We start from the raw sequence: 27,293 nt of genomic DNA on the forward strand, positions 1-27,293 counted from the left end.
GAATCGTTTTCTTTCTTACACATACGCGCCATATCCAAAGTAAGGAGGGGGGGATGCGTGTGAATGTTGGTTTATCGTGCACACCGGAGGGGCTAAACGTGATTTGGACAGCGGTCTTAACTGTTGCCAGCAAAAAAAATAAAGCATTTTAGTTCACTTTTCTTCTAATTTTGGACATATCGAATTTTATGCCTGAAAACAACGAATTCCGAATAGCAAATTGATTTTCTGTTATCATTTGAAGAAAACTGCTGCAGAACTGCATAGAATGTTGATCGAAGCTTACGGTGAATTTACTCTTCGTAAATTACAGTGCTTTGAATGGTTTAAAAAATTAAAAAGTAGTGATTTTGAATGTAGGAGCAAAATGAATGAAGTGAAAAATAAACGTGGAAAACCACCAAAAAAGTTTGAAGATAGAGAGTTGTAGACATTGTTTAATGGGGATGATTTTCAAACCAAAAACAACTCGCAGATCCAATTAAATGTGATACGAGAAGTCGTTTCTATACGTATGAAAGCCATGGAAAAATGAATTCGATATGAGCTGAAAGAAAAACAGGAGGAAAACTAAAAAACCATTTCTGAAACTCTGTTCGCCAGATACAAAAGAGAGACATTTCTCCATCGAATTGTGACTGGCGATGAAAAATGGATACATTATTTTAAAAATTTTAAGCGTTAAAAATCATGGGTAACCATAGACAAACCCTCGACATCGAAGAAGAAGAATTACAAAAGTGTGTAATCTATTATTAGTCGTTCAAACCTGGCGAAACTATTATACTGAACGCTGTGGACATTAAATGATTCATTTAAATCCAGATTTACGTGAAAAACGATCAGAACATCAAAAAAGGCAAGACAATGCGCCATAAGACAGCAAAAGTGGTCAAGGTAACGTCTGAGGCATTTATTTGGAAAATACACTGAAGTTCAAAATTAACCAGATACTTAGATATTTTCAGGAAACTAACATTAAGAAAGTATTTACATTTTAACTAGTTGAAAGTTTAACAAAACTGAATATTGGGAAATTTAATTTTTTCATAATTTCAACTGAATAACCATAATGTATAAATAATACCTATTACGGTCTTAAATTGACATCTTTGCAATGTCTAATTGTGATAAAAAAATGTTTGTGCTCCCGACAATAAACATAGTTGAAACAAAAAATATTCAACGAAACACATTGGTGTTCAAGGAAATCACGAATTTACTTAATTAGTTGATATCACTTAAAATAAACCGCTCCACAAAAGTTAGGGCTATTAGGATATTTTGGATATCGTTTAGAGCTAGCAACAAGATTGTTCTGGAATTTTTGCCAAAAAATAAGTAAAAAATTATTGTTGATAATATTTTTTAATTACTTTAAGAAAACAAAAAAAATAATTTTTGCAAGATCGAAAATAACACAATAACTACGTTTGGAAAATTTAATATGTTGTATGGCCTTCCCTAATGTGTATAACTGTTTCACATCGTCTTGGCATATTGTCAATAAGATTGTTTATTTCGTCTTGTGGTAAATTTTCCCATAAGTGTGGAACAAGTTCTCGAAGTTGCGGCATTATTTGCGGACAGGATCATTGTCCTTTAACACTTCTTTGCAACATGTCCCCTGCATGTTCAACGGGGTTAAGGTCAGGCGATCTTGACAGAAGTGATAAATGTTCGATGCCTACATTTTCAATCGCTTTTATAAAAATTGCTGCACGGTGTGATGGGGGCATTCTCGTCCAAAAATCAGAAATTTTCTCCTATAGCAGCTTGAAAATTTGACTGAATGTTGTTGATGATGTCCTCTTCATTGATTTGTGCATTCATGTTTTTTTCGCATATGTAGAACTAACTTTTCACACCATAGCCAATTCCGCCTGAGACCGTTATTAGGCCCATCTTAACAGAATGCATTTCTTTTTGCGTAATTCAGGGTTTGTCCAGGCAGGAAACACGCAAACTATCACAGTAACGTCCAAATCAGGAGTTGTCTGTGAAAAACACAGAACGCCACCCTTCCGTCCAATTGATGTGTTTTTCTGTCCAATTTAGTCTTTCGAGTTTATTTTCTTGGGTAAGGAGAATTCTTCTTAAAAGGAGTCTCTAGACTGTTATTGCTTTAAGTCTCTTACGAATTGTTTCAATGGAAACTTGGACTACTGGCTAAATGTCTATATGTCGACAGAGCGCTGTCCCTTCGCGCAGAAACTAATAGGTCGGTCTTGCGCAGCAGTAGTTTTCTTCGGTCACCTGTACGCCGTCTATCTGCCATATTTCCAATTTGTTGAAACCTTGTTAACAGTCTGGATATTACGTTTTGAGAAACACGGAACAATTGGACAACATCTTGCTGTTTTGATCTAGCCTGCAGCGTACCTAAGGCCCTGTTTTTCTCCTGAATTTACCTTTCTCCAGATCATTAAAAAAACCTTCCAATACCACTGTACCGTCCAGTAAAGTAAATGGAACCACCCATAGGGTATGGCATTCCATATCAATGTTTTGATTATATTTGAAGAAAAAATATTAAATAATAATAAACTAAATTTTTTTATCCATATTATTTGTTATCGCTTTAAGAGTGAAACGAAATTAATATACAGGGTGTTTCAGAACTATGGGATCAAATTTCTAGGAATTATTTCATGCAACAATGGAAGATATCAGAGTATAAGAACTCGTCTCCGCAAATGCCTCCCTGAGGCGCTACGGTCTTGTGATGCTTTACGACAGTTATGCACAAATTTTTTTATCGAGTTTTAGTATGTTTCATGTTCATTTATTTGTACAAATTAACAGTACACTAATTATTCAAAATGTCGTCCTTAAACCACTTATTTAAACATACAGTCAGTCACGAAAATATTCGAACAGTTTATTAAGTTTATGAAGTAAACTTAATAAAACATAAGATATGCTATATTTTGAGAAAGTACATTAATTTTTATTATATTGGATAAAAATAAAATTAAAAGTAATTAGAGTCAACCAATATAAATTATAATGTTTCTACGCATATCATAAAATGTAACTCACAAAAGTACTTGAATATAAAAAAAATAAATAGATTTTCAGAGCTTTAATATTTGATTGGACCCTTTTTTACCTCGATTACCGCTTATAGACATCGTAGTATGAAACGTACTATATTTTGTGTCACTTGGACACCAACGGAGTTCCAGGACTCTGAGATATATTAGGATAAACTGTCCTTAGAGGTGATCGGATAGGTTCTTAATCTTTTTTCTACTTTATCTCACAAATGTTCTATTAAATTTATATCTGAGCTTTGTGGTGGAGGTGGTAATAAGTAAAGGTTATTATAATTCAACCAAATTTTCACTACATAGGCCCTGTGCTTTGGATCATTGCCCTGTTGAAACCAATAATCTCTTAGCAAATCCCATTTGTTTACATTTTCTTTTAAATTATTCTTTAATATTTGCAAATGTTTTAATTTATCCATAATTTCGTCCATGAGGACAAGGTTTCCAATCCCACTTGCGTCTATGTACTCCCAAACCATCACTGAGCAAACTCCATGATCAAAAGTTGGACGTAAATTTCTAGAATCCAGTTCTATTTTCTTTTTCCTCAACAATTTTTTATTTCTGTATTTTTTTTTTGTGAAGTTCAGACGTTTTTTTCGATTTTTCTGGCAAATACAAGACTTCTTTCTAGGAAATTATCCATGCATGTCGTTACTCGTTAACGAATTTCTACATAATTTAGGATGTTTTTCTTTTTCAAATTGGGTTAAAATATATCCTGCTAATTTTGATGCAGAATTAAAAGTTTTTTTTTTACATTTTCCCATAAAATCATAGACTCTTCAGGTTTTGTCAATTTCCTTGATATTCCTGATCAGAGTTTATTGATGATATTTCCCTGTGTTCTATTTGTTTTTTAGAGATAAACGAGACAGTTGATTTACTTCTATTTAACAAACGAGCAGTTTCTACATGTTTTTTACCTTCGTTATGCCATTTTAGTATTAATTTTCGTTCGCGAATTGTTGTTTCACTTCGTTTCTTCGCCATTTTTATAAACAATAATCTATGGTGGCAAATGATATTTAGCTATTAACTTTACAACGTTAACCGGCAAATGTTTTTACATTTTGGTAAAAATATTATTTACAGAACGTATTTTTTTTCCTTTTTGAAGTATTCGAATTCTTTTGTGGGGCAACATAAAGAATATTTCAAATACCTTTTAAATAGGATGGTATTTGTTATTTATTTATTTTTAGTAGCTATTTATCTGTATAGATTCTCTTCTTCATAATATAGCTTAATTTACCATATGTTAAGCAAATAGCAACATTACATTCTTGTTTGCTTCGTTCGAATACTTTCGTGACCAACTGTACATGGTTCTGCGGACTTGGTTAAAAATTTGATAATCGTTTTGAACGACTTCAAATGCCACAGTGATTCGTGCAATCAAGCCTTGCTCTGTTTCCACTGGCGTTGCCTAAACCAGAGACTTTACATGTCCCCACAAAAAGCAATCCAAAGATGTTAGATCGGGTGACCCAGGGGGCCGCCGAGCTGACCACCTCTAACGTTCCAACGTTTCCGAATTGACAATGCCAACACTGAATATGAAACCCTAACACATTTAAAATAATTACTGTAGTATTATTTTGTAGAAACAATTTGAAATAACACGTGCTAAAGGTCGATAAAACACATTTTTGCACGTAACCGCCTTAAGGCGTGTTAAGGCTGTAACGCCTTAGGGAAACATTTCCGGAGATGGGTTCTTATGCCCAAACGCTTCCTGTTGTTGCACTGAACAACCTTTAAAAGTTTGATCTGTTTATTTGTGAAACACCCTGTATTTACCAGCATGCCATTTGTTATTGATTGAAACTTGACCGTATCCCTAAATTTTGTGGAGCAATTTGTTTTATCGGCTCTACATTCCGAAGGGCGCTTTTGCGGGCATATGTTTATTGAAGGAAAAACCTTTTACTAACGTCCCCCGTCCCCTTCAAAGTCAGTAGATTTTTTTTTTGTTTGGGGCGCCTTGTATAAGTTGTTATTTGCCAATGACATATCTAAACAGCAACTGTGTGCTTTTCAATGATGATGGCATCATCGGCATCGTGTGAAGTGAGCGATGAGGTAATCAAAGTTGGAATTAACTCAACAGGAAACACCCGAATAGCGTAAACGTGCGCGTTTACGCAAAAAACTCCCAGCGCGCTCTCAGTTCCTCCTCGCGTTGCTTTCAGTGCGATCTACTCCACGTCGTTCCGAATTCGAGAATTCGCGTCAAAATTCGTAGGATTTTTAAATTCAAAGGTAAATATACGCTATATTCACAATGCGTATAACAACTGGGATATTTCGGTGTGTCTGTGCTACCGTTTATTGCAAATTTAGGTGATTTTCGGCTCTCGTGAGTGGTAAATATTTGCCGAAAGAGATTACTGCAATTCAGCTATTTAACCCAAATATTAACTAAATTCATCGCACTGTTTTAGAAACTTGTGTGGACCCCTTGAACTGTTAAATGCAGCAGGTTTGTTGGCATAGGCGCAGTGGCACCGCTCCTGTACGCTTCAAACGGACAATAAACAATACCCATGTAAATAAAAAAAAGAGCGATTTAAATAATACAACTTGAAAGGGAAAATTCGCATTTGCTGTTTGTGCAGCCCTTTGTGTGTCTGGTGGCCTCAGATCGATGGCATTGCGCATGATTTCCCCGGATTCCCGTCCGCGTCCCACGGGAATACGGGAAGAAACAGGGCGAAATGTAGGGTGGGATCTATTCTAAGGAATGATCGCGTTGCAGTTTACTTCGTGCTCGTTATTTTCGCCCGTGATGGGCGTTAGTCATGAAATGTGTTATCTTTCCTGTCTTTCTACATGCAGGCACCTTCAGTTTTGTTTAAATGCCCGGGACTATGTTGCTGCTAAACTAAACGCGTTGTTTTAAACGAATGCACATCTGTTGAGGTCATGGCTTATTCCTGAATGAGAGTTGCTAATTCTTAATGAGCTCAAAAGACCGCCGTCAGTGTTCCTCATGGCCATAGATAGAATTTGTTTATACCGAGTGCCCATCTCTGGAGCTCAGCCGTGAAGTTACCTCGGGAACCATAAAGGATTTTATTGTGTTGGGACATGATTTAAAAATTTTCAAAATTGGGAAAGTCCTTAAGACTTTCGGATGAAATAAAAAAAAAACAAAACTTAAGAGAAACGTTTGCGTAGCTAATTTAACCGAAAACGCATAAATTACTGACATCTCATCATGGTAACTTTTCCCTTTCTACACCGTGGAAAGGTCACATTTGAAGTCTGACGTTTCGGTTTTGGGCAACCATCATTACCTTTGTTTTTCTCACGGGCACCATCTTGGATTTTCACATTTTTTAATTTAGCTTTTTTCCCTAATGATGCGCCACATGGTAAGGTACCGTCTTGCACTTCGTTGGAAATGTTAGTTTGGCGGTAAGTAATAAATGGCTCAATTGACGCCCTACTTTGACGGTTTGCGGTCTCCTGTCTTCTCTCTTCATAATAACCACCAGAATAATGATGGATATTCGGAATTAGAATATTTATTCTGGTCCAACCATTACTTGACACCTAAAGAAAAATAGGTGTCTGCTCTTTTGTCATTAAACGGGAGAACTAGACTCTTTCACAAAACCACTATTATCTAAGGAGATGTAAACTAGTTCTAGCTACCATACAGCATATATGTATGTATTAGTTACAACAAAGTTATCCTTGAACCTTACAACGTTGCTTTTACCGAACCTGCGTTAAACCTGAGACATGAAGAATCTATTTGTTGAATGAAAATCTTTGCCCGTTATGGGCTATCACGTCTAATTTTAGCTTCGGACTCGTCAAGAGGTATAGTGATATAGCACGGTAATGACGTTCTGTGTATTTGGAGAACCTATATTCTTCCTTACGTACAGAATTATAAATGAGGTCTTTCACAGTTCCCCATAAATAACAGTCTAACGGGGATAAATTTGGTGAGCGTGCCGGCCAACGTATCTTTTCACTGGTGAAAATATTTTCATTTCATTGAATTCGAATCACTTGTGCTGAAAACATTAACTTCTTAAAAAAGCTATTGTAGGTTTTGAGGTCCGATTTAAACCCTACATTTTTTAAATATAATTTATTGTTAGAAGTTTTCCGTGTTTATACTTAGACTTAGAAATATTGCGAATGTATATTCTATTAAACGCGGACAGCATATTTTAATTCAATGCCGATAAAATTTTGAATATTAAATTTGCCCTTCAACAATTGACGTTTTATTAGGTATGAGTATATAATAAAAGGAAAACGCTTAAATATTTGTGTAATAAATGATTGGAATAGTTAATTGTTTACTTGAGCATTATATACATTACTAGCTAAATACAGGGTCACCCAATGATAACTTGACCCTCCTTAATCTTGAAAAATAAGGAATTTTTAGGTCAAACATTTTTTGAAAGAACGAATTTTTATGTAAAATTCAGCCTGTGAATTTCACCCTTATGCGTATGATTAAAAATATAAACAAGGGAAAAAATAAAAAGATGAATAAATAAATATAACCAAAAAGGTTTGTGAGCACAAAATCGAAAACAAAACAATTTCCTGTCGATAAAGAAGTTTTTTCATTATTTACATATTACTTAACAGAGTTTGTATTGCATTTTCCAAATCAATTGATTGATTTTGAATCCCATTATGCGATTAAATATAATTTTGAAGGATCTTTAATTTGTGACGTCACATGACGCCTCATCCCACTTAAAATTTTTTAGAGATTTACTGGAAAGCGGATAAGGATGAAGGTTGAGGAATGGACTTTCTATAAAAATTCGTCTCCTTGAGAAAATGTTTTGACATATTTTGGGAATTTTCCGAAAAGTCCTTATTTTAAAGGATTAAGGGAAGGAAGAAAGCGTCAAGTCCTTGTTGAATAACCCCCTATGTGTTGTTGCATGGGTAATTTTGCTATTTTGAAATACCGGAAAATTAGAATTAAAACAAATTATCGGCAATTAGAAAAATATTTCTGATTTAGAAATAATTTCTGAAATTCTTTTTTCATCGTAACTATTTCGGTTTATTTTTTGCACTTGAACCTTTGGAAATAACGGAGGCACTTGACCAATTGGATGAAAAATTTTGGAGAACTTGTAAAGTTAGACTGACACACATGTGCAAGGAAAGTGTTTGTAAATTACATAAAAACTGTTATCACCAATTTCACATTATTGCAAACAAATCTCAAATTTTTAACATTAAAAATGCCCAAATACAATAAATGCAGTATCTACTTCCCTACATGCTGATAAGAATTTAAAGCGCAAATAATGTACCTATTTATAAAGTTTTACTTTTCGATAATTAAATAGCACATATTTATACCTGTTTAGCTAATCTACTGGTATTTGTGGACGTTAGTGTAACCACATCGTAACTTATGAAAATAATAATTAATACTTATCAGGAGATAAGTTAAATAATCACCATACCACAGAGTAACATTAACCTAAAAGTTATTGGGAAATGTTTACCTAAGAACATGATCTCACTTTTCTTTTATAAATTAAGGGAACGATAAGAACTAATTATGCAAGTGTTCCATTCGATAAAATGCTATCGGATTTGTAGACTAACATTAATTTTTGCGTTTCGATACTATTTTTTACAACTTTCTGGGGGTTAATGGTCAGGCCAATCAATATTTATTAAATCAACAAATCATTACAATCCCTAGCCAACAACCGTTTTAGAACAGAGCGTGTAAAGGCCTAGTGCGCAGCTGCGACTTTTGTGCGGGTGTTTAGTCGCAGAAATGAAACACACATTTTTAAATATAGATGCGCGCACTGGAAATTAAAAAATGGCAACGACTAACAAGTCGCGATTAGCTCTATTTTTCTTGTAATTTCAATGTCGTAGGTTAAAATGAAATATTCATACTATCACTGCTTCTACACGCGTACTTACGATTACTATTTTTTTAGATGCACAACAAAAAGTCGCAAGTGCGCGCTAAACCTAAGGTTTAACCTGTGAAAACCTCGGGATTCATTTTGTGACTTGCCTCGACCTGGAACTGTCCCAACTAACCCGAATTACTAATCTAATGTCGAGTTTGCGTATGTCCGCCTGATTCAAATTAATTAGCTATCGATCCCATTGGCCGCGATGCTTCTAACATTGCACGAAGGAATCCAATCCCGATCCCGATTCATTTCTATAGTCGCGAAGAGGTGACCGCGAACACTACAAATTCCCCTACTTTTTCAATCCGGACAAGACAGAACATTTTTAAAAATATACAGTGTTTGTAAAAAGTATTGCAACACGTTTATAATTTTTATAAACCCGATATTATAAAAAAATGGTTAAACACGTGTAATTTTGTTTTAAAAAAGACATTTTATACATTATTTTGGATGTTAAAATTTTTTTACCCCTATCGACTTGCCCCTACTAATTTTTCCTTGTCGTACTGAAAAGTACCCAATGGAATTCATCAAATGAAAGATATTTCACTAAGGGATACAACTGTATACTCTGAACTGAAATTCGATCTACAGTTACCTGAAAAAAAAAGAAAGAAAAATGTTGAGAGGAACTAAACAACGCATCATACTTGCACTTATTGCAAAATAAAGTAGTTTCATTACATGCCGCAGTTTTTCCTGAAGAAAATAAGGATCAAGTCGCCAATCATATATTGGATTCCAACAGGATGCTGGACTCGCACATTATGCTACAGCTGTGAAAGTGTATCTTGAAAAGATTTTCATCAAGATATGGATCGGTAGCACGGGCGCATTAGAATGGCCGCCACGATTTCCAGATCTTACGCCCCTTGATTTTTTTTGCGGGGTCCTTCAAAAGGTTCTGTTTACAAAAAAAACTAGACCACAAAACTTAGATGATTATCGTCTTAGGATTCAAACAAAATTACATTTGATAGGAGAAACAAAACTGAATAATTGCATTAAAGAGTTCGAGAGAACGACAGAATAATTGACGGATTGTTACGGGAGTCCAATTTAAGCATTTATTGTAGCAATTTCAATTTTGTTTCATATAATGATGAGCTACTTTATTTTGTATCTAATACATATATATTTAAATATATAATAATTTCATTTTTTAAGGAAACATCACACTCATAACCAACACTGAAAGGCATCCGGAAAGTCATTTTTCCCTATACCTAAATCCCTTGAGAAAATGCGACCCTCTATATCTAACAGAACGATATTTCTGACCTGTTTTTATGAGTTTTCTTGCTTACTTTTCCAGATAAATAAAACATGACTGACTCACCGCAGCCACCAACTAACGAGGTGAAGAATCTAAGTCTCGATGGCGATAAATCTGACAATGATAGACCGGGAACCCCTTCTTCGGCCTCATTCGCCGAACAATTTAAAACATTTGCCAAATTTGGTGATCCAAAGTCGGATGGACGTCAAATCACTTTGTCCAATAGTGATAAATGGATGAAACAGGTGAGAGAACTGAAACCGGAGTTTTATCACTAGAGGTTTCTTATCTGTATTTGATTAATAAATATGTTGTTATTAATTACGCCAATTTTCGTTAATTTATGTTATTATCAAAAGGACTTTTTTCCCATATTTTAGACGATAAAATGTAATTAAAAACGAGTAAATCATCAATAATGTTGTCTTTATCTGGGCGCAGCATGACCTAATAACTAAAAGTAAAGAAGGATGGGCCTTCCTCCGTAATCCGTTTGATATCTGATATTAAACAACCCACATTTCTCACGTTATTTATAACACCCAAGGACGTTTATTACGCCCTCGTTACTAAATCGATTTAAAATTGAGCCACTGATCCCCCCACATACCCTAAAATTTAATCACCACTTAAACGTAGCTAAGAAAAACGCGTAGTGCGATTAGATTTCAAGTTACCAATCCCTGAACCATTGTTTTCTCAGGCGAAAGTCATCGATGGCAAGAAGATTACCACGACAGACACGGGAATCGCCTTCAAGAAATATAAATCTACCAAACTCGGACTCGTGGACTATAAAAAATTCTTGGAAGACCTTGCCAAGAGTAAAAAAATCGAACTCGACGAAATCAAAAATAAGCTGACCACGTGTGGGCAGCCTGGACATCATGGGCTTGGGGTGAGTAATGCTATTTTAAATCTAAGCGAGTTCCAGAGTCTTCGCCATTCTTGGGAATAACGCTAAACCAAAAACGGGCGCTGAATCAAAGAAGGAATTGACGAATTCCACATTCGTATCATGAGGGTACTTCCAAAAGTACCCGATCCAACACTTAAAGAAAAAACATTTTTGGAAAATGTTACATTATTTCTCAATACAGTCCCCTTTGAGATTGACACATTTCTCCCAGCGATATTTCATGAAGAAGCTTCCAATGTTCCAAAATAGACGTCAACTTCAGACTCCACTTCTTCATCATTGGCAAACCTCTTTATATCGAGCCATTTTTTCAAATTTTAAAATCGAAAGTAATATGAAGGGGCTAAATCTGGCCAATAGGGTGGCCGAGAAGAAATTCGAAACGAAGTTGATTGATTTTGGCCATCGCGATGACGGAACTGTAAATCGGTGCGTTGTCTTGATACAACAAGACTTTCTTTTTCGCCAGCCGCAGTCACTTTTTCGAAATTTTTAGCTCAAATGTCGCAATATATTTGTATAAGTCTTCGTTTTTTTTTGCCTTTAAGGATATAGTCGGTAAAAATTATCTCATGTGCCTCCCTGAGATGAGACCATCTCCTTTGCTACAGATGGAACGATTTTCGCTTTCTTTGGAGTCGATTTTCCCCTTTGAGTGCTTTGTTTTGACTGCTCTTTCGTCTCAAGTGTGAAATCATAGATTCGCGCTCCATCCATGGTTATGAATCGACGCAAAAACTCTCCTTTTTTGTTGCCAAATTTGATCAAACACTCCTTTAAAACATCATCAGAACTCTGTTTTTGTTCAGTTATGAGTAATCGCGGCATCCATCCTGAGCAATTTTTTCATATCGAACTGTTAGGTCAAAATGCGACATACAGCACTTTTTGAAATTCCAATCTTCTAATACAATTTTGTGGTTTTTGGCAACCTTTTCTAGAGTGGTCAGATCTGGAGTGTCGTTGGGCCGACCAGTGCGGAGTTCGTCTTGGCAGGTCTTACAACCGCGTTTAAGCTCTGTTTCCCAATAATTTACAGGTGTTAACGAAGGACCGGATTCCTCCAGAGTGAAATCCAACTCTGCTTTGATGTTGGATCGATTAAGACTTCTCAAATGAAAGTACTAATTCACGTATCGATGAGCAATTTTTTCTGTATTCATAAAATCTCTAAAGGCATTTACTAAAAACGGGTCCAAAACAGACACAAATACTTTGAGCATAATCTTTTTAAGATTATACTTGAAAATTCAATCGCCCGATGAAAGAACCGCTCAACTTTGGTGGTCATTTCAACGGCACATATGCCGACCATAAAATTTAAAAAAACTCAATTCGTTCCAGAACGTGAAGACCACGAGCACAGTAGACCGGCTGACCGACACTTCTAAATATACAGGAACCCACAAGCAGAGATTCGACGAGACAGGAAAGGGCAAGGGAATTGCTGGAAGAAAAGACACTCCTGACACATCCGGGTACGTCTCAGGGTACCAAAACAAAGATTCTTACGAAGGAACTAAGTAAAATCACTTAAATTGTTTCGCAGTCCAGGTGGCGTTACTAGATTTACTCACGTTATGCAGTTTGTCCCGATAGTGTTATAAGTACCTATTTGATATTATCTTTGTACCAGCAGGTAGTTCGGGTGGGTTCAAGTTAGTTCGCCACTTTTATTTCCCCTCAAAATCGTATAAAAGCATTATTTTCAAAGACCCCTCGTAATTTTATAACAAAAGAAAGTTTTCGAATAAGGACTCTGTATATCATAGGTGATGATTCTGGACTTAACCAAAGCAAAGAGCTGCAGTTTCTGATAGTCTTATTAACAATGAAATGTTTATTCAAATTTAACTAAAAGTTATTAGTTAATTAATTAATTAGTTTATTCTAATTTAAGCAACATCTAATGCCGTATTAACATGCGTTTCTGATTCATTTGGGACACTGTATAAAATTATAATAGAATAGTGCTTTGCCGTATTTTAAACACGCAGCGTAGGACCGATATTAAGACAATTTTAGATTTGCCTATGATGATTTGGAGTGAACGATTGATGGTAGGGACGAGTAAATGTGTTACTTAATACCTTTTACAGTATCCTTTGAACTATGCTGCATGCAACAACTACAATTTTCATGACTTTTGATTTCAATTTTTCGTCCTGGACATTTTTGAAAGGTGGACCAACAGGTTCGATCCAACCCGTCAAGACCTGTCCAAAAACCGTCTCGCAGTTTGCGCAAAATCGTTAAGGTGGGTCCAACCGGCTGGAACCAGTTGCGATTCCATTCTGTTCAATTCCACTCCAGCATGGAATCTGTTGGAAATGTTTTCTGCACAGCGTCATCGATACTTGCTTCAAAGTTCGCTTTAGCATTGTTATTGGTTGGTAGTACCAAGATAGTACTCTATGTTAGTTGTTTGGGAGTTTTGTATGTTTGCATTTAATACTTAATGACGGGTATAAATTTTGCAAAGGTTTTTACTTCGGTTACAACCATCGTTTCTGACCAATAATTAGTTAGAGAACATAAGAAAACAGTGTTGGAGCATGCGCACAAAATGGATTCAATGGGATTACTAAGCGATTATAGGAAGGTTTGAATGGTACAGTTGGAACGGACCATACACCAATCATTTCTTAAAATTCACTTAATTCGAAGAAAAGCACTGAGCAAGCAGGCGCACTTACAATTTCGCAAAAAGTGGGTTAACAACGATTTTATCTAAAAATCAGAAACCCTTATCGATTTAGTTGACAGATTATTTTCATTGTATTATTTATTTATTGAATTTATTAAAATTGTTTGCGATTATCTAATTCAATTTACGGCAATTGCGCTTAAAGTTTAAGGCGGTATAGCACGGTAAGAACGGCAAGAATTGACCTTCTCGACCTGCATTTTTGCGTCCTACCACCAAAAATTAGATACAAATTCATAAAAAAATTAAATATTCTATCGAATTTTCATTAAAAAAATGTTTTATTTTATCAAGAACTTGTACTTTTATTAATGCTTCCTGCGTATCTCCCTTTTTGGCTCTTCCACATTACCGGTACCCGTCTAGTTTTTCAATCAATAAGTAAATGTTTATATTTATACGTATATAAATAAGAAGACATCAATTTCGTATTTAGGACTATATAGTAGTTGGAATTTATTTTGTAATATTTTGTGATAGTCTATGTGAAGGATTCTGATATATTTCTTTATAACACCTTTACATACGTAGAAATTGCTGCAAAAACTATCCCTTCATATGCCCTACTCCTTTTACCTTCTTAATTAAATATTTGATTTTTCTTTAGGCGTTCCCTTTAAGAAAATATGGATTTATTTTTGTTTATATAGACGAATAAATAATTTGTCTGTTTGTATCGTCATTAATGCGTTGTTTTATTCAAACCTCAGCAAGTAGGTATACTGCGCAGGGTGTCGCGCATAGGAATGTCGGACACCGTGCGCAGTCCTGCTGCACACCCTCGTCGAACAGTTCTGCGCACAGTCGAAAACAATAAGAATTGCAAAGTTGGTCATGCGCTAAAATTAAAGCTCTGTAAAAGATGCAAGAACGGTTAAATTGTGGCAAATATGCGTACTAAGTCACTCAACAAATTTATTTTTTGAAAATTCCAAAATTTGAATGATTTCCTAGATCTTTAAAAAAAGAAACGATAATGTTCAACATGCTAATATATACAACGCCCTCGTGAAATTTCTATTCAATGTTTCGGTTTTATGTCACCACCATCAGCACATACATCTTTGACATTTATGGAGCCCTCTAAAGACCTACCATACTTAGAGAAAACTAAGATAAGAGATGCTATCTGTTGAGTTGCATTTAATATATTGAATCAATTCTTTGAAGTTTTCTTAGCAACGCGTTATCAACAATTTAAATAAAAATAATTATTTAACAGTTTTGTTATGATTTCTGCAAATTATCGATAGTACTTAAAGCGCAAAAATTAGTGATTAAGTATCATTCCATTCGTGTTGTACTTCACTAATATGGTATAGTGATTCTGGACTCTGAACGGTTAAGTGCGTTTGATCCGGAATATTATGCAACAGTATGTATATTTTTTTTATTTTTGTAAATTTATATTTTCTTATTTCCTCTCTTTCTGTATATTTTTTATTTATTTGCTTCTCTTACTTTCAGAGAATTAGAGATTCGATTTTCTGTGAGCGACACAGAGTACACGGGTAAGTCCTTAATGTTACTATTTTATGGTACGTAACATTTTTCATTTACGCGTATGCGATTGATATATTACTGCACCATACATGAGCTGGACTTACCAATTTACCACAAAGACGTTTGTGGAGAATCAAGCAACCAACGTTATTTTGATTAATTGATTGGTCACAGAATGTTTTGTCGCAATTCTTAGTGTCCATCAAGGATGTATCTCCGGAAACTACCTTGAATTCCTACCTCAGGGACAAATTGCACCTAACGGCTACAAAAAAAATGTGCCTTGAGGGTGGTTGTGGAGCCTGCATAGTGGCCGTACAAGAAATGGATAGCAAGGGCAACATCAACATATTCGCAGTGAACTCTGTAAGAATACATACATATATGCTGTTCCAACTTATCAAAAATCGAGTGATGCCACAGAAATCAATTGATTGTCAGTATGACAGTGACAGCAGCCGAGGACCAATATTGGGTTTGCTATGGTTGTGACTATAACTGGCTATAACTCGTTCAGCATGGATCTGATAGAAAATCCATTCTGAACGAGCAGATGGAAGAGATGCTCACAGTTTGAATAATTCATTCGCGGATTCCCTGTAATCTACAGACTCCTCCATTGTCTATGTTCTTGATTCAGAGTCCATGACGTCCAATTCAAAATAATTTATTTCTAGGCTACCAACCGATTTTTAATAAGCTTTAGTAAAATATAACTTCTAATTACTTTTTGCATGTAAAAAATTAAAAAATGAAATTTTTATAGTGTCTGGTATCGATATATTCATGTCATGGCTGGAAAATCCTCAGCAATGAGGGGATCGGGAATCCCGTGGAAGGATACGACAAAGTTCAGAAATTGCTGGCATCGAATAATGGTACCCAGTGTGGGTAAGACCCCTGATACAATTAACCTGACTCATGACTTGAAACCAAATTTGGCAGGTTTTGTTCTTCGGGTATGGTAATGAATATGTACGCCCTATTGAAATCCGGGGAGAAAACACGTGAGGAAATAGAAAACTCATTTGGGGGAAACTTGTGTCGCTGCACAGGCTATAGGCCCATTTTAACTGCGTTTAAACAGTTAGCTACAGATTCCGGTAAAGAAACTTCCAGTATTATGGCTATTGAATGTTATCTGCTAATACACTTAAATTTACATTATAGACGACATCATTAGCATTGACGATCTAGAAGACTTCGAGAGTTGCAACCCAATAAAATGTCAGACAAAATGTCCTAAGCCATGCAAAAAAGTACCCATTTACTTCGACCTTAAACATACTCAGTGGTTCAAAGTTTACAAACTCGTTGATCTATTAAACACATTGAAAACAATACAGAATAAACGTTATATGCTGGTAGCCGGGAATACTGCTAGAGGCATGTTGTTTTTGAATATACCTAAACCACCCCTTCTGAAACTCAACCATGGGATGATCATAAAAGATACGATGTCGTTTAAACTTTTCATTTAACAAAATGGCAATGTCATTTGAAATCTCACATACTGATTTTTACACCCATTTCAACTTTTTTTTTCATGAGCGTCATCTTGGATTTTCACATTTTTGCACTGATCTTCCTTTCCTGTTTACTATGATGTATCACACGTTATGGGCCCTTTAATAAAGTCGTTCATAGCTTCCAATAAATAAAAATCTAATGGGGATACATCTGGTGAATGTGCCGGCCACTGCATATTTAAATGATTTTCAATTAGAGAATGTTTAAATATCACATCGCCCCGTTGTAGAGGGGGATAACTTTCAATAATAAAGCATCAGAAAAACATAAATACTTTTTCCAAAATTTCAGTTTTTTCAAATACCTCCAATAGTTGTTGAAATTTTCTAAATTTTGACACGGCATATTTTTGAACTGTAATTGTTACTGAAATACACACGGTTGAGTTCCAGAAACAAACACCCTGTATATTTATATTTATTTACTCTCGAAAAGAAATATTTATTTCTTGTTAACAATTATGTTTTTAGGAGTTTATTGGTTGACTAAAATTTCAACTCCTGAAGTATATATTGACGTGACTGGCGTGCTCGAATTGACCACGTTTGTGGCCCAGGAAGACTCTTTGATATTGGGAGGAAACGTGTCGCTTACCAGCACAATGGAGATATTTCGTAATACCTCAAAAAAGAACTCGAAATTTGTATATTTAGACCGGTTAGCGAGGCATATTGACTTGGTAGCGCATGTCCCGGTTAGAAATGTAAGTATAAAAGATTTATTTTCGACCAAAGGTTGAGAGGATTGAGGAATTAATATTTTTTTATGATTCTATTCTATTTTCTTTTGATTTTGCTGCCAATACACCTCCTCCCGTTTGCGAGACCTCCTTACCGACCCTCGATATATTGAACACTCTGTAAATTTGCTTGTAGATCGGAACCTTAGCAGGAAATTTGATGATTAAACACCAACACAATGAATTTCCTTCAGATATATTTCTGATACTTGAGACTGTTAAAGCCACATTAGTAATCGGTAAGTTACTCGTCTAAAAAACAATGTGGCAATTTAACACATTTGTAGTGGATACCGCTGGTAACAAAACTATCAAATGCCCTGCGGAATTCCTTAAAATTAATATGGACAAGAAAGTAATCACACAAATCATTTTTCCGCCATATAAAGATGCATATTGCTATACCAGCTACAAGGTAAGTCGTAATTAGTTACTTGTCATAATATTGACAGAATGAATGACATATTACTCGTAAATGATATCAAAAATTGACAGTTATACGCGCAAAATAAAGTCTCATGTGTTAATTTCAACAGTATTTGTCACGCAACTGACATTGAGACTCAAGCAGCAAAATTCTTAGGCACCTTTAAAGAACCAAGAATAATGACATACATGCGCTCCTGAGAATAATGTTGTTTTTAACAAATGTGACAAAGTGTCATTTCCGCACTTGTCCGAACGCGATGAACGCGTAGATACTTGAATGACATAAAATTTCCGCCACTTTCCTCTCATTTCTTCTCCGTATAGCAAAATTTAAAAAAATATATATTTACATCAAACTAGTTATAAAATGCTTTTTTGTGTAACCCATATCATAATATAACGTATTTTCGAACTGTTAATAGTCATGTATAAATAATAGAAATCCCATTGTAAAGGTGATGCCGCGAAGCCAAAACGCTCACGCCATGGTCAACGCAGGATTCCTATTTCAACTGACCAACTCCGGTATAGTTCAATCAGCCCAAATTGTTTACGGAGGTATAAATCCGAATTTCATTCACGCGGAAAAGACTGAATCCTTACTAAAGGGAAAGCAGCTGTTTGATAACACCACTCTTCAATCTGCCTTCAAGTCTTTAGACAGGGAACTTCAGCCAGACTGGGTTTTACCAGACCCTACGCCAGCTTTCAGGAAACAGTTGGCCATCAACTTATTTTACAAGGTAGGGATTTTTTCAAATAACTTTTACTACCCCTAATGCGTGAATTACGGACTAGGGATATGTAGGGTGCAAAACCATACTGCTTAATGATATTCTGAAAAAATCGATTCATAATTGAGGACCATTCCCTGTTAAGAGTTAATGGGTTGCAAATTATTCATCACCATGATCAAGTGAAGAATGATTAAAATAAGGCAATATTGAATAAACCTTTTAGGGTATATTGAGTATTGCTCCACCTTCAAAGCTCACCAATCGGAACAAAAGCGGAGGCACTCTGCTCATTAGGCCCGTCTCTAGTGGCACGCAGCAAATATACCCCAACAACAAGTTATATCCTCTGACGGAACCTATTCTCAAGCTGGAAGCTCTGGCCCAAACTTCAGGTACCGACCCTGCATTTTCCACAATTCAGCTCAGCTAACCTAAACTGCACAAAGGGCAAGCGAAGTATATTTTGGATTTACCTGAGCTTCCCGGGCAACTGCATGGATGTCTTGTTAAAGCTGGAGCTAAGGCTGGGTCCACTATTGTGAGGATAGATGCCACTGCTGCTCTTCGACGCCCTGATGTGGTGGCGTTATTCACTGCTAAGGATATTCCTGGAATAAACAACATACGCGTCCGTAATATTTCGTTGTTTACAGTGGATGAAAAGCTATTTTGTGAGGATACCGTTAGTATTGGATTGAGCATTTAGGAATGCAGTAAGAGTGGAGGTGTAACAGATGAAATTACGTTTTAGGTTGAGTATTTCTATCAGCCGGTTGGTATAATCGTAGCGAATACTCACGATGCAGCCATAGCAGCTGCAGCATTAGTCAACGTTGAAACCACTCCTCCCTTGAAAGAACCTCTTTTGACTATTCGAGATGTGCTGAAGGCGGGGGCAAAAGACAGAATAAAGTTCCAATCCCGAAATGGGACAAATCAGAAGGGTGAGATTTTAGGTCTAGCATGCTTTATACGATTCAATGCTCTGAAGATTAACGCTAATAAATGTGTTGTGCATTGATCTTTCGATTAGGTTTTTCCGCATTTTCGTCAATATCACAGTTAAACTTTATTGCTTATCAGTATCTGTTAGCTGTATCTGTAAGTTTTTACGTACCCAACTTTAAGAACCCCATACGGTAATATCGATCGTATCATAATCAGCAACAAAATACAACACATCGATATAACATAATGTTACCGTAGAAACCCCGTTAACTTATTTACCTACGAGAGTGCGCATGCACGACTGTAACATAGCGTTGCGATATAGTTGCGAAGGTGTACTGGAGAATTTTCTATTAATTGCGAATTCTGATCATTTTTATTTTGTTGTACCGGCTACAATTGGATATTCTTATTCATCTTTTAGGCGACGATGTTAAAAAAAAAATAAAAGGACAGTGCTACATCAATAGCCAGTACCATTTTCACATGGAAACCCAAAGCTGTGTCGTGGTACCTACTGAAGACGGTTTAAATGTTTTTGCCGGAACGCAATGGATGGACGCCACTCAGGGCGCAATTTCACAAACATTGAAGATACCGTCTCAACAGTAAGAAACTTATAACATTTTTTTTAGTATTTTAGATTGTTGTGTAGCACGAGATGACTTACACGAACGACTCGAAAATCACGGTTTTTATTACCAAAACCAGGCCAAAAGGTGCATGAGGCGCATAGTCATTGCCACAAGTCTGGTTTCGATGCACTGCGTCAGTTTCATAATATAGGGGCAATATGTGACGTCACTACCAGGTTGACATAACAAGTGACGAAACTGTCAGTTGAATATTCTTCGTTGCTGCACTGTCCATCACATACATACTATCGGCGCGCCCTCTGTGTACTTAGTATTGGGTCTTATGTATGGTTCCACTTCAGAGCAGCAACCATAGTCCAAGCTCATTCGCGCATGTCGCAAAGAAAATATCAGTAACAGAAAAGATCTGAGTCCCGTCACTAAAACCTTTCTGGATTTTTAGGATAAACGTATTTGTACGGCGTTTAGGAGGTGCCTTCGGAGCCAAAATATCCAGAAATCTCTTTGTAACGTCCTCAGTAGCTCTGGCAGCCTACAAGCTTCGCAAACCTGTGAGCATGTGGATGTCCTTCAGCGATAATATGGATATAATTGGAAAAAGGTACTACCTCTATGCGGACTACGAAGTGGATGTTAATTCTGTCGGTTTAATCCAATATCTGAAGGTTAGTTGCGATGCTAATTAAATCTAATTAAGAATTCTTTCTTGTCCCTCATCCTTTAACGTGAATTAAGAAATTTGGATGCATTGTTAATTATTTTGAGGAGCCTCCGTGCAAAATTATCTATAATATATGCTTTATGAAAAATTATCGATAATTTATGCTTCATGCAAAATTATCGATAATATATGCTCCATGTAAAATTATCGATAATACATGCTTCATGTAAAATTATCGATAATATATACCTCATGCAAAATTATCGATAATATATGCTCCATGTAAAATTATCGATAATACATGCTTCATGTAAAATTATCGATAATATATGCTCCATGTAAAATTTTCGATAATATATGCTTCATGTAAAATTATCGATAATATATACCTCATGCAAAATTATCGATAATATATGCTCCATGTAAAATTATCGATAATACATGCTTCATGTAAAATTATCGATAATATATGCTCCATGTAAAATTATCGATAATATATGCTCCATGTAAAATTTTCGATAATATATGCTTCATGTAAAATTATCGATAATATATGCCTCATGCAAAATTATCGATAATATATGCTTCATGCCAAATTATCGATAATACATGCTTCATGTAAAATGATCGATAATATATGCTCCATGTAAAATTTTCGATAATTTATGCTTCATGCAAAATTAGCGATAATATATGCTCCATGTAAAATTATCGATAATACATGCTTCATGTAAAATTATCGATAATATATGCTCCATGTAAAATTATCGATAATATATGCTCCATGTAAAATTTTCGATAATATATGCTTCATGTAAAATTATCGATAATATATGCCTCATGCAAAATTATCGATAATATATGCTTCATGCCAAATTATCGATAATACATGCTTCATGTAAAATGATCGATAATATATGCTCCACGTAAAATTTTCGATAATTTATGCTTCATGCAAAATTAGCGATAATATATGCTTCATGTAAAATTATCGATAATATATGCTCCATGTAAAATTATCGATAATTTATGCTTCATGCAAAATTATCGATAATATATGCTTTATGCAAAATTACCGGCAATATTATTCAACTTGCGCAATTACCCTAAAAAAAGATATTTTTTTCAGGTAGATCTGTATTCCGATTTTGGTATTGGAGGCAACGATCCAATAAACCAATTATTGGTCGATCAATTTCCGAATGGCTACATTACCAAATACTTTACGTTTAATACCTACACAGTCAAAACTGATAATGCTGCTCACTGCTATACCAGAGCACCAGGTAAGTCACGTTTAAGAAAATTCCATGAAAATGATAACGAATATAATTGTCAATTGATTGTAACAAGCGATATTGAGATTATATTGAGATTTTGAGTTCACGCCATACGAATTGAATACAACTCGCCATTATGCAGTAAATATGCAATAAAACTCTCCATTATGGAATAATACTTTCCATTATGTCCACTACTCTATTTTATTTATCATTATGTCTAACTCTTCTTGTGTTCAGGTAGCTTTGAAGGTTTAGCTACTATCGAAAACATAATGGATCACATAGCATACAGTTTAAATAAAGACCCACTGACCATTAGAAGAGTGAACTTGAATACGTCGGAGCATTCACAGCTAAAGGATATATTAGACGACATTGAAAAAAATGATGAGATAACCAAAAGGAAAGCTGATATCGAAAACTACAATAAGGTTTGTTCCTGCCCAGCTAACCATAACAATCCTAGAAAAAATCCTTTTTCCCTTGAATCTTGTTGGTGATTTTTTTTTTGGCGCACAGTGTATAATAAGGTACCTTTATCGCAGGTATTCGTGGGTTAAAAGAGGCGCGTTGCCAACCATATGCGGTAAAAAGTTGTCATGCGCCAGTGTCAAACCTGCTTGACAGGCGTACGTGTAAAGATTTTATCGCCCGCTAACGTGTGAGTGAGAAAAAGAAATGAAGTAAAAATGAAAATTATCATACAAAACACGTGTGAAAGGATCTTTACCACATTACCATGCTGGAAAAACTGGGCTTCAGATGGTTCAGTCAGTTGCAATGACTATGCGATAAAGTAGCATTTTTTGCATTCGTTAGATAATAATTATTTACATAACATGCATTAAAAAAATGAGGACACCATGACCCATCACTTTGAAATTAATACTAAATTGAGTGAATGTAAATAAATACACGTATACAGTTTTCTTCCTTAGGCTAACAGGTGGAAAAAAAGAGGTATTTCCGTAGTCCCCATGCGATTCTACATTAATTTTCAAGGAAATTTTACCACCCTAGTCTCCATCTACCATCTGGATGGCGGGGTAGCCATTAGTCACGCGGGTATTGAAATGGGACAAGGGATCAACACCAAGGTAGATGCACTTTAGGAGTCTAATAATTTTATCACGCAGATGCCAATTAGGTAGCACAAGCATGCGCGTACAAATTGGGAGTTCCTTTGGAGAAAATCTCAATCAAACCAAGCTATAACGTGGCCTCCCCCAATTCCGCAGTCACGGGAGGCAGTATTACATCGGAAAGTGTAGTCGGTGTAAGAAAAAAATAAAAATATACATAGGAAAAACCGAAAAGAAAAAGAGAAAAAATAGATATATATATATATATAAAAAAGAAAAAACAACGAACAATCTTCCTCAGATATATAGAATATATCTACTAAGATAATTGTATTGTATACTTCTATGTTAAATCTTTGTTTCTATTTATTTATTCATTTTATTTTTATTTTTAATTTTTTTCTTTTCCGACGTCCTAATCATTGAACATTTTTCAAATTCTTTCAATTTGTAATGTGCATTTTCAACGCTCATTACAAATGATTTTTCGTTTCATCTCACTTATAGTGTATTTTAGTCAGTACTCAGTGCTTGCGATGTTCTGTTGGATCGTATCAAACCACTTCGAAACAAATATTCTTCCCTCTCTTGGGAGGCTTTAATACAGAAATGTTATGATGCAAATATTTGTTTGAGTTCACCTGGATTGTGAGTACGTTTGGCATAAACTTCACACAATAACTACTGAAACTGTATCCAAACAGTTTTTGGCCCAAACTTCCGGGTATTGGCCCCTACTCCATTTATGGGGCATGTGCTTTGGAAGTGGAACTGGATATTTTAACAGGGAAACATGAAATTTTACGAGCTGACATTGTGGAAGATGTTGGCCAAAGCATGAGCCCTCTGATCGATATAGGTAAAGTGGCTTTCCTTTTTCTGCTAGATTTTCCACAAAATTTCAGACATTTTCGAAAAAAAAAACTGTTAAATGTTCCGAGGATTGTCATGGTTTCTTGAGAAATTCTGGATTTGTTTGGGAATTTTCAAAAAAATATATGAATTTAAATGTAAATAATTTAGGTCAGCTAGAAGGAGCTTTTATCATGGGCTTGGGTGCCCATTCATCTGAAGAATTAATACTGGATGCTTCAGGAAAGTTAACCAATAACCGCACTTGGACTTACAAAGTTCCGGGAGCCAAAGACATTCCTCAAATTTTTAATGTGAGGTTCAAGAACAATAGCTTAAACCCGCTAGGAGTGCTCAATTCTAAAGGTTTTTGTTTGAGTATTTCGAGTTACAGGCGCTGCGTAATAAAGATGTTTTGTAGCTATTGCTGAGCCACCATGCTGTTTAAGTACGGCCTTTCCATTGGCTATTCGAAATGCTTTGGCTTCTGCCAGACAGGATGCATCGAAAACTGCTTTTCCTTGGTTCCCAATAGGTATGTAAAGTTTTTTTCTGTTAGTCCTTTAGACTTTTTCCAGTCACAAAAACGTAATAATTTTTCTTCTCAAGATGGACCATCGAGCACCGAAAACATTTTGCTGAATACACTCAATGATTATGCGCAGTATACATTGTAACTATGATTTTAGTTCATAATAAACATGTATTTTAAAATGGAAGTGTCTAATTTACAACACAAGAAAAGATACAGTCGGTCAACAATGTTCCCACTGATTAAGCACAAGTCTGTACATGCTTTATAACTCGAAACACCCGCAATTATCCATGAGGGTAAAAACACCGGAATCGGGGAAACAATGGTGGTTTGTTATTTTCATCATCTTGTTGTGTTATCACCATTTTATGCTTATCTTTTTCATTCTTTTTCAAATCCATTATTATCAATTATTGTTTTTTTTTTAGCTTTCTCAGATTATGCATTTTGGAAGCTAAGTTCCATTCTTTTCTTCTCTGTGACCATTGCAGAAACAGCATTGCAGCATCGATCCCATTTTAATTTGTTTCTCGTTCAACTAGTTTCTTTAAATTTTGAAATGTAGGGACTGGATTATGCAGTATTGTATGGAATCGACGACATCGCAAGTCCTGCATTTTCTGCCCATTTTCTCGATTTGGTGCGTAAAAGCCCTAAAGCCTCTGTGACACTAAACATCTGTGTTTTTACGACACGGAAATTTCGAGAACTGGAACTAAATTCTTAGTCCGCGGGCGCTTGTCCTCTAGACATATACATCGCTCCTGCCATTTCCGAAATGGTCTCCAATCAACCCCATTACTCTTGGAAGAGCGCTAACTTGCGTTCTCTCTTCTAGGAATATATACGATAAGATCCGCTAATACTTGTACTGTTTCAAAGAACACAATATGATATGCGCCTAAGACACGTAACAATGCTTTTCTTTGCACCCTCAGCATTAAATGCACGTACTTTCTTGCTACGGCTGTCTCACCCCATAAAGCAGATACCATTTTTGGGCGGATAGGCAGCTCATAGTAGGCACAATCCTTTGGAGTTGCCTTAGTTTACTTATTATTTTATTATATACATATTATTATAAGCTTTTCTTGCAGCTGTCTTTCAGGTATTGGGCGTAGGGCAAGTTTGCTCCAAACTGGCTACCTAAATATAGGATTATTTTTTTGGGCTTTATTTGAATGTCGCTTGCTGGAAAAAATATTTCTTTCGTTTCCACTTTCTCGATTAGGGCGACCCCTTGAATCTGCTCCGGGACTATTTTAAGCGAATGGTCGGTCAACTATTTGTCGCAACGGCTTATGGTCACATTCAGTTTGCATATTAGTTTTATCCTATCGTGTCCACAGACAACCAACGAATAGGGTGGGGTCACCGTAGGTTGGAAAAGAATTGCGAGATTTTTAGTGGGTAGGCATTCCGGCGAATCCCCATCAAACTCACTCTATTGGTAGCTAATTTGAGGTGTCGGGTTCACAAAGTTCACGTTCGCGACTACCACAGGCAAACCAGTAAGGGTGGTTATACCGAGGGTAGTTGCTTATTACCGAGATAGTGCTTTTTGATGGACGGGGTTTTAGAGAAACTACAGTATAAGAAATGCAACTTACCCGCGCTTAAAGAACAGAGGATTCGTAAGTTGTCCAGTACAAAAACCGACGCACTTCCTAATGCTGGAATTCAATGACGTTGCCTGTTGCAACTACTAGCTACAAATAACAAAACATATATAAAATCTTTAAAATTTATTAAAAATGATAAACATACTTCACTCACGGAATTCCATGGCAAAAAACGGTCGTTATTCCTTACCTGTTGAAAACACTCTGTTAAGGAAGCAACAAGCTCTTTACACCGGCTATTTAACTGCTTTAGCATATCGATAAACACTAATAGTAAACATAAAGTATATTAACATTAGCCTGGGTTCTTAAAAGCACAGTTTATAGTAAATAAATAATTAGTAAAACAGGAATTTTGATAGAATACGGCGAAAAATTATACAATATTTAAATAAACACAACCGCCACAACAAAATAAAATGGCGGAACGGAGATGGCATAGCGCACAACATACCTCAAATTTGGCAACATCGCGTTCTGTTACCTACATTGTTGTTAACATTTCTATGATTTACGTTCACGTTAGGCTTAAACATTCTACTAAACATTAACGGGTAAGTTACCCTTAAGCCCAACTACTATTTTCAATATGTCCACATAGTTATAATTTACTTAGAGATTAATTTTCCGTTGAAAATTTTTCGGATTTTAAACGTGAAGGTTGATAACAAAATTACGTTTATCGATTTTTGAACTAGACGACTTATAAGGAATTTACTTGTACAGTAGCACGGAAAAGTGTTTCCCCTAAAGCAAGCAGGAAAGTACTTGAAGGTGACCATTTATAGTAAGAAAATTTTCAGGAAAGGGCTCGTATTTTTTTAAAGCTGTATTAATTTTTTTAATTACTCTGCTATTTAACTGTTTTAG

General features: G+C 35.6%; 2 protein-coding genes and 1 long non-coding RNA gene across 4 annotated transcripts; 2 read left to right on the top strand and 1 right to left on the bottom strand.

The window, feature by feature from the left end:
* Positions 1-51: 51 nt before the first annotated feature.
* LOC136341007 (uncharacterized) lies at positions 52-26,875 on the bottom strand. Of its 2 annotated transcripts, XR_010732421.1 has the most exons (5): positions 26,569-26,875; positions 26,412-26,510; positions 19,318-19,452; positions 19,103-19,245; positions 52-120 (listed from the first exon to the last, which is right to left on the bottom strand). It is a non-coding gene; the product is annotated as an uncharacterized lncRNA (long non-coding RNA). The 2 variants fall into 2 exon arrangements; XR_010732420.1 differs by lacking the exon at positions 52-120 and having other exon boundaries at positions 19,119-19,245; positions 26,614-26,852.
* On the top strand, positions 5,166-14,592 carry LOC136341005 (tubulin polymerization-promoting protein homolog). Its single transcript, XM_066285562.1, has 4 exons — positions 5,166-5,318; positions 10,317-10,525; positions 10,984-11,178; positions 12,544-14,592. Exons 2-4 carry the CDS (start codon positions 10,328-10,330, stop codon positions 12,724-12,726), a joined length of 576 nt encoding a protein of 191 aa, XP_066141659.1. The 5' UTR covers positions 5,166-5,318; positions 10,317-10,327; the 3' UTR covers positions 12,727-14,592.
* On the top strand, positions 15,154-24,980 carry LOC136340998 (uncharacterized). The gene is made up of 24 exons (XM_066285551.1): positions 15,154-15,281; positions 15,374-15,417; positions 15,606-15,775; positions 16,176-16,300; positions 16,355-16,512; positions 16,580-16,795; positions 17,410-17,642; positions 17,815-17,917; positions 17,966-18,093; positions 18,563-18,850; positions 19,068-19,236; positions 19,291-19,526; positions 19,596-19,788; positions 20,217-20,400; positions 20,831-21,053; positions 22,179-22,335; positions 22,570-22,763; positions 23,271-23,429; positions 23,480-23,608; positions 23,932-24,062; positions 24,119-24,273; positions 24,438-24,632; positions 24,688-24,801; positions 24,876-24,980. The coding sequence occupies exons 1-24, from the start codon at positions 15,274-15,276 to the stop codon at positions 24,941-24,943; spliced, it is 3,780 nt and encodes a 1,259-aa protein (XP_066141648.1). The 5' UTR covers positions 15,154-15,273; the 3' UTR covers positions 24,944-24,980.
* Positions 26,876-27,293: the final 418 nt, after the last annotated feature.

Source organism: Euwallacea fornicatus, chromosome 9 (assembly GCF_040115645.1).
Source record: "Euwallacea fornicatus isolate EFF26 chromosome 9, ASM4011564v1, whole genome shotgun sequence".
NCBI lineage: Eukaryota > Metazoa > Arthropoda > Insecta > Coleoptera > Curculionidae > Euwallacea > Euwallacea fornicatus.

Bases quoted from the DNA above. Each gene is read 5' to 3' on its own strand.
- LOC136340998 (XM_066285551.1), top strand. The intron at 23,430-23,479 runs GTAGATGCACTT...GATGCCAATTAG, and splicing joins GACAAGGGATCAACACCAAG to GTAGCACAAGCATGCGCGTA. The intron at 24,633-24,687 runs GTTTTTGTTTGA...GATGTTTTGTAG, and splicing joins AGGAGTGCTCAATTCTAAAG to CTATTGCTGAGCCACCATGC.
- LOC136341005 (XM_066285562.1), top strand. From the start codon at position 10,328: ATGACTGACTCACCGCAGCCACCAACTAACGAGGTGAAGAATCTAAGT. The intron at 10,526-10,983 runs GTGAGAGAACTG...TTGTTTTCTCAG, and splicing joins GTGATAAATGGATGAAACAG to GCGAAAGTCATCGATGGCAA. The intron at 11,179-12,543 runs GTGAGTAATGCT...AATTCGTTCCAG, and splicing joins CTGGACATCATGGGCTTGGG to AACGTGAAGACCACGAGCAC.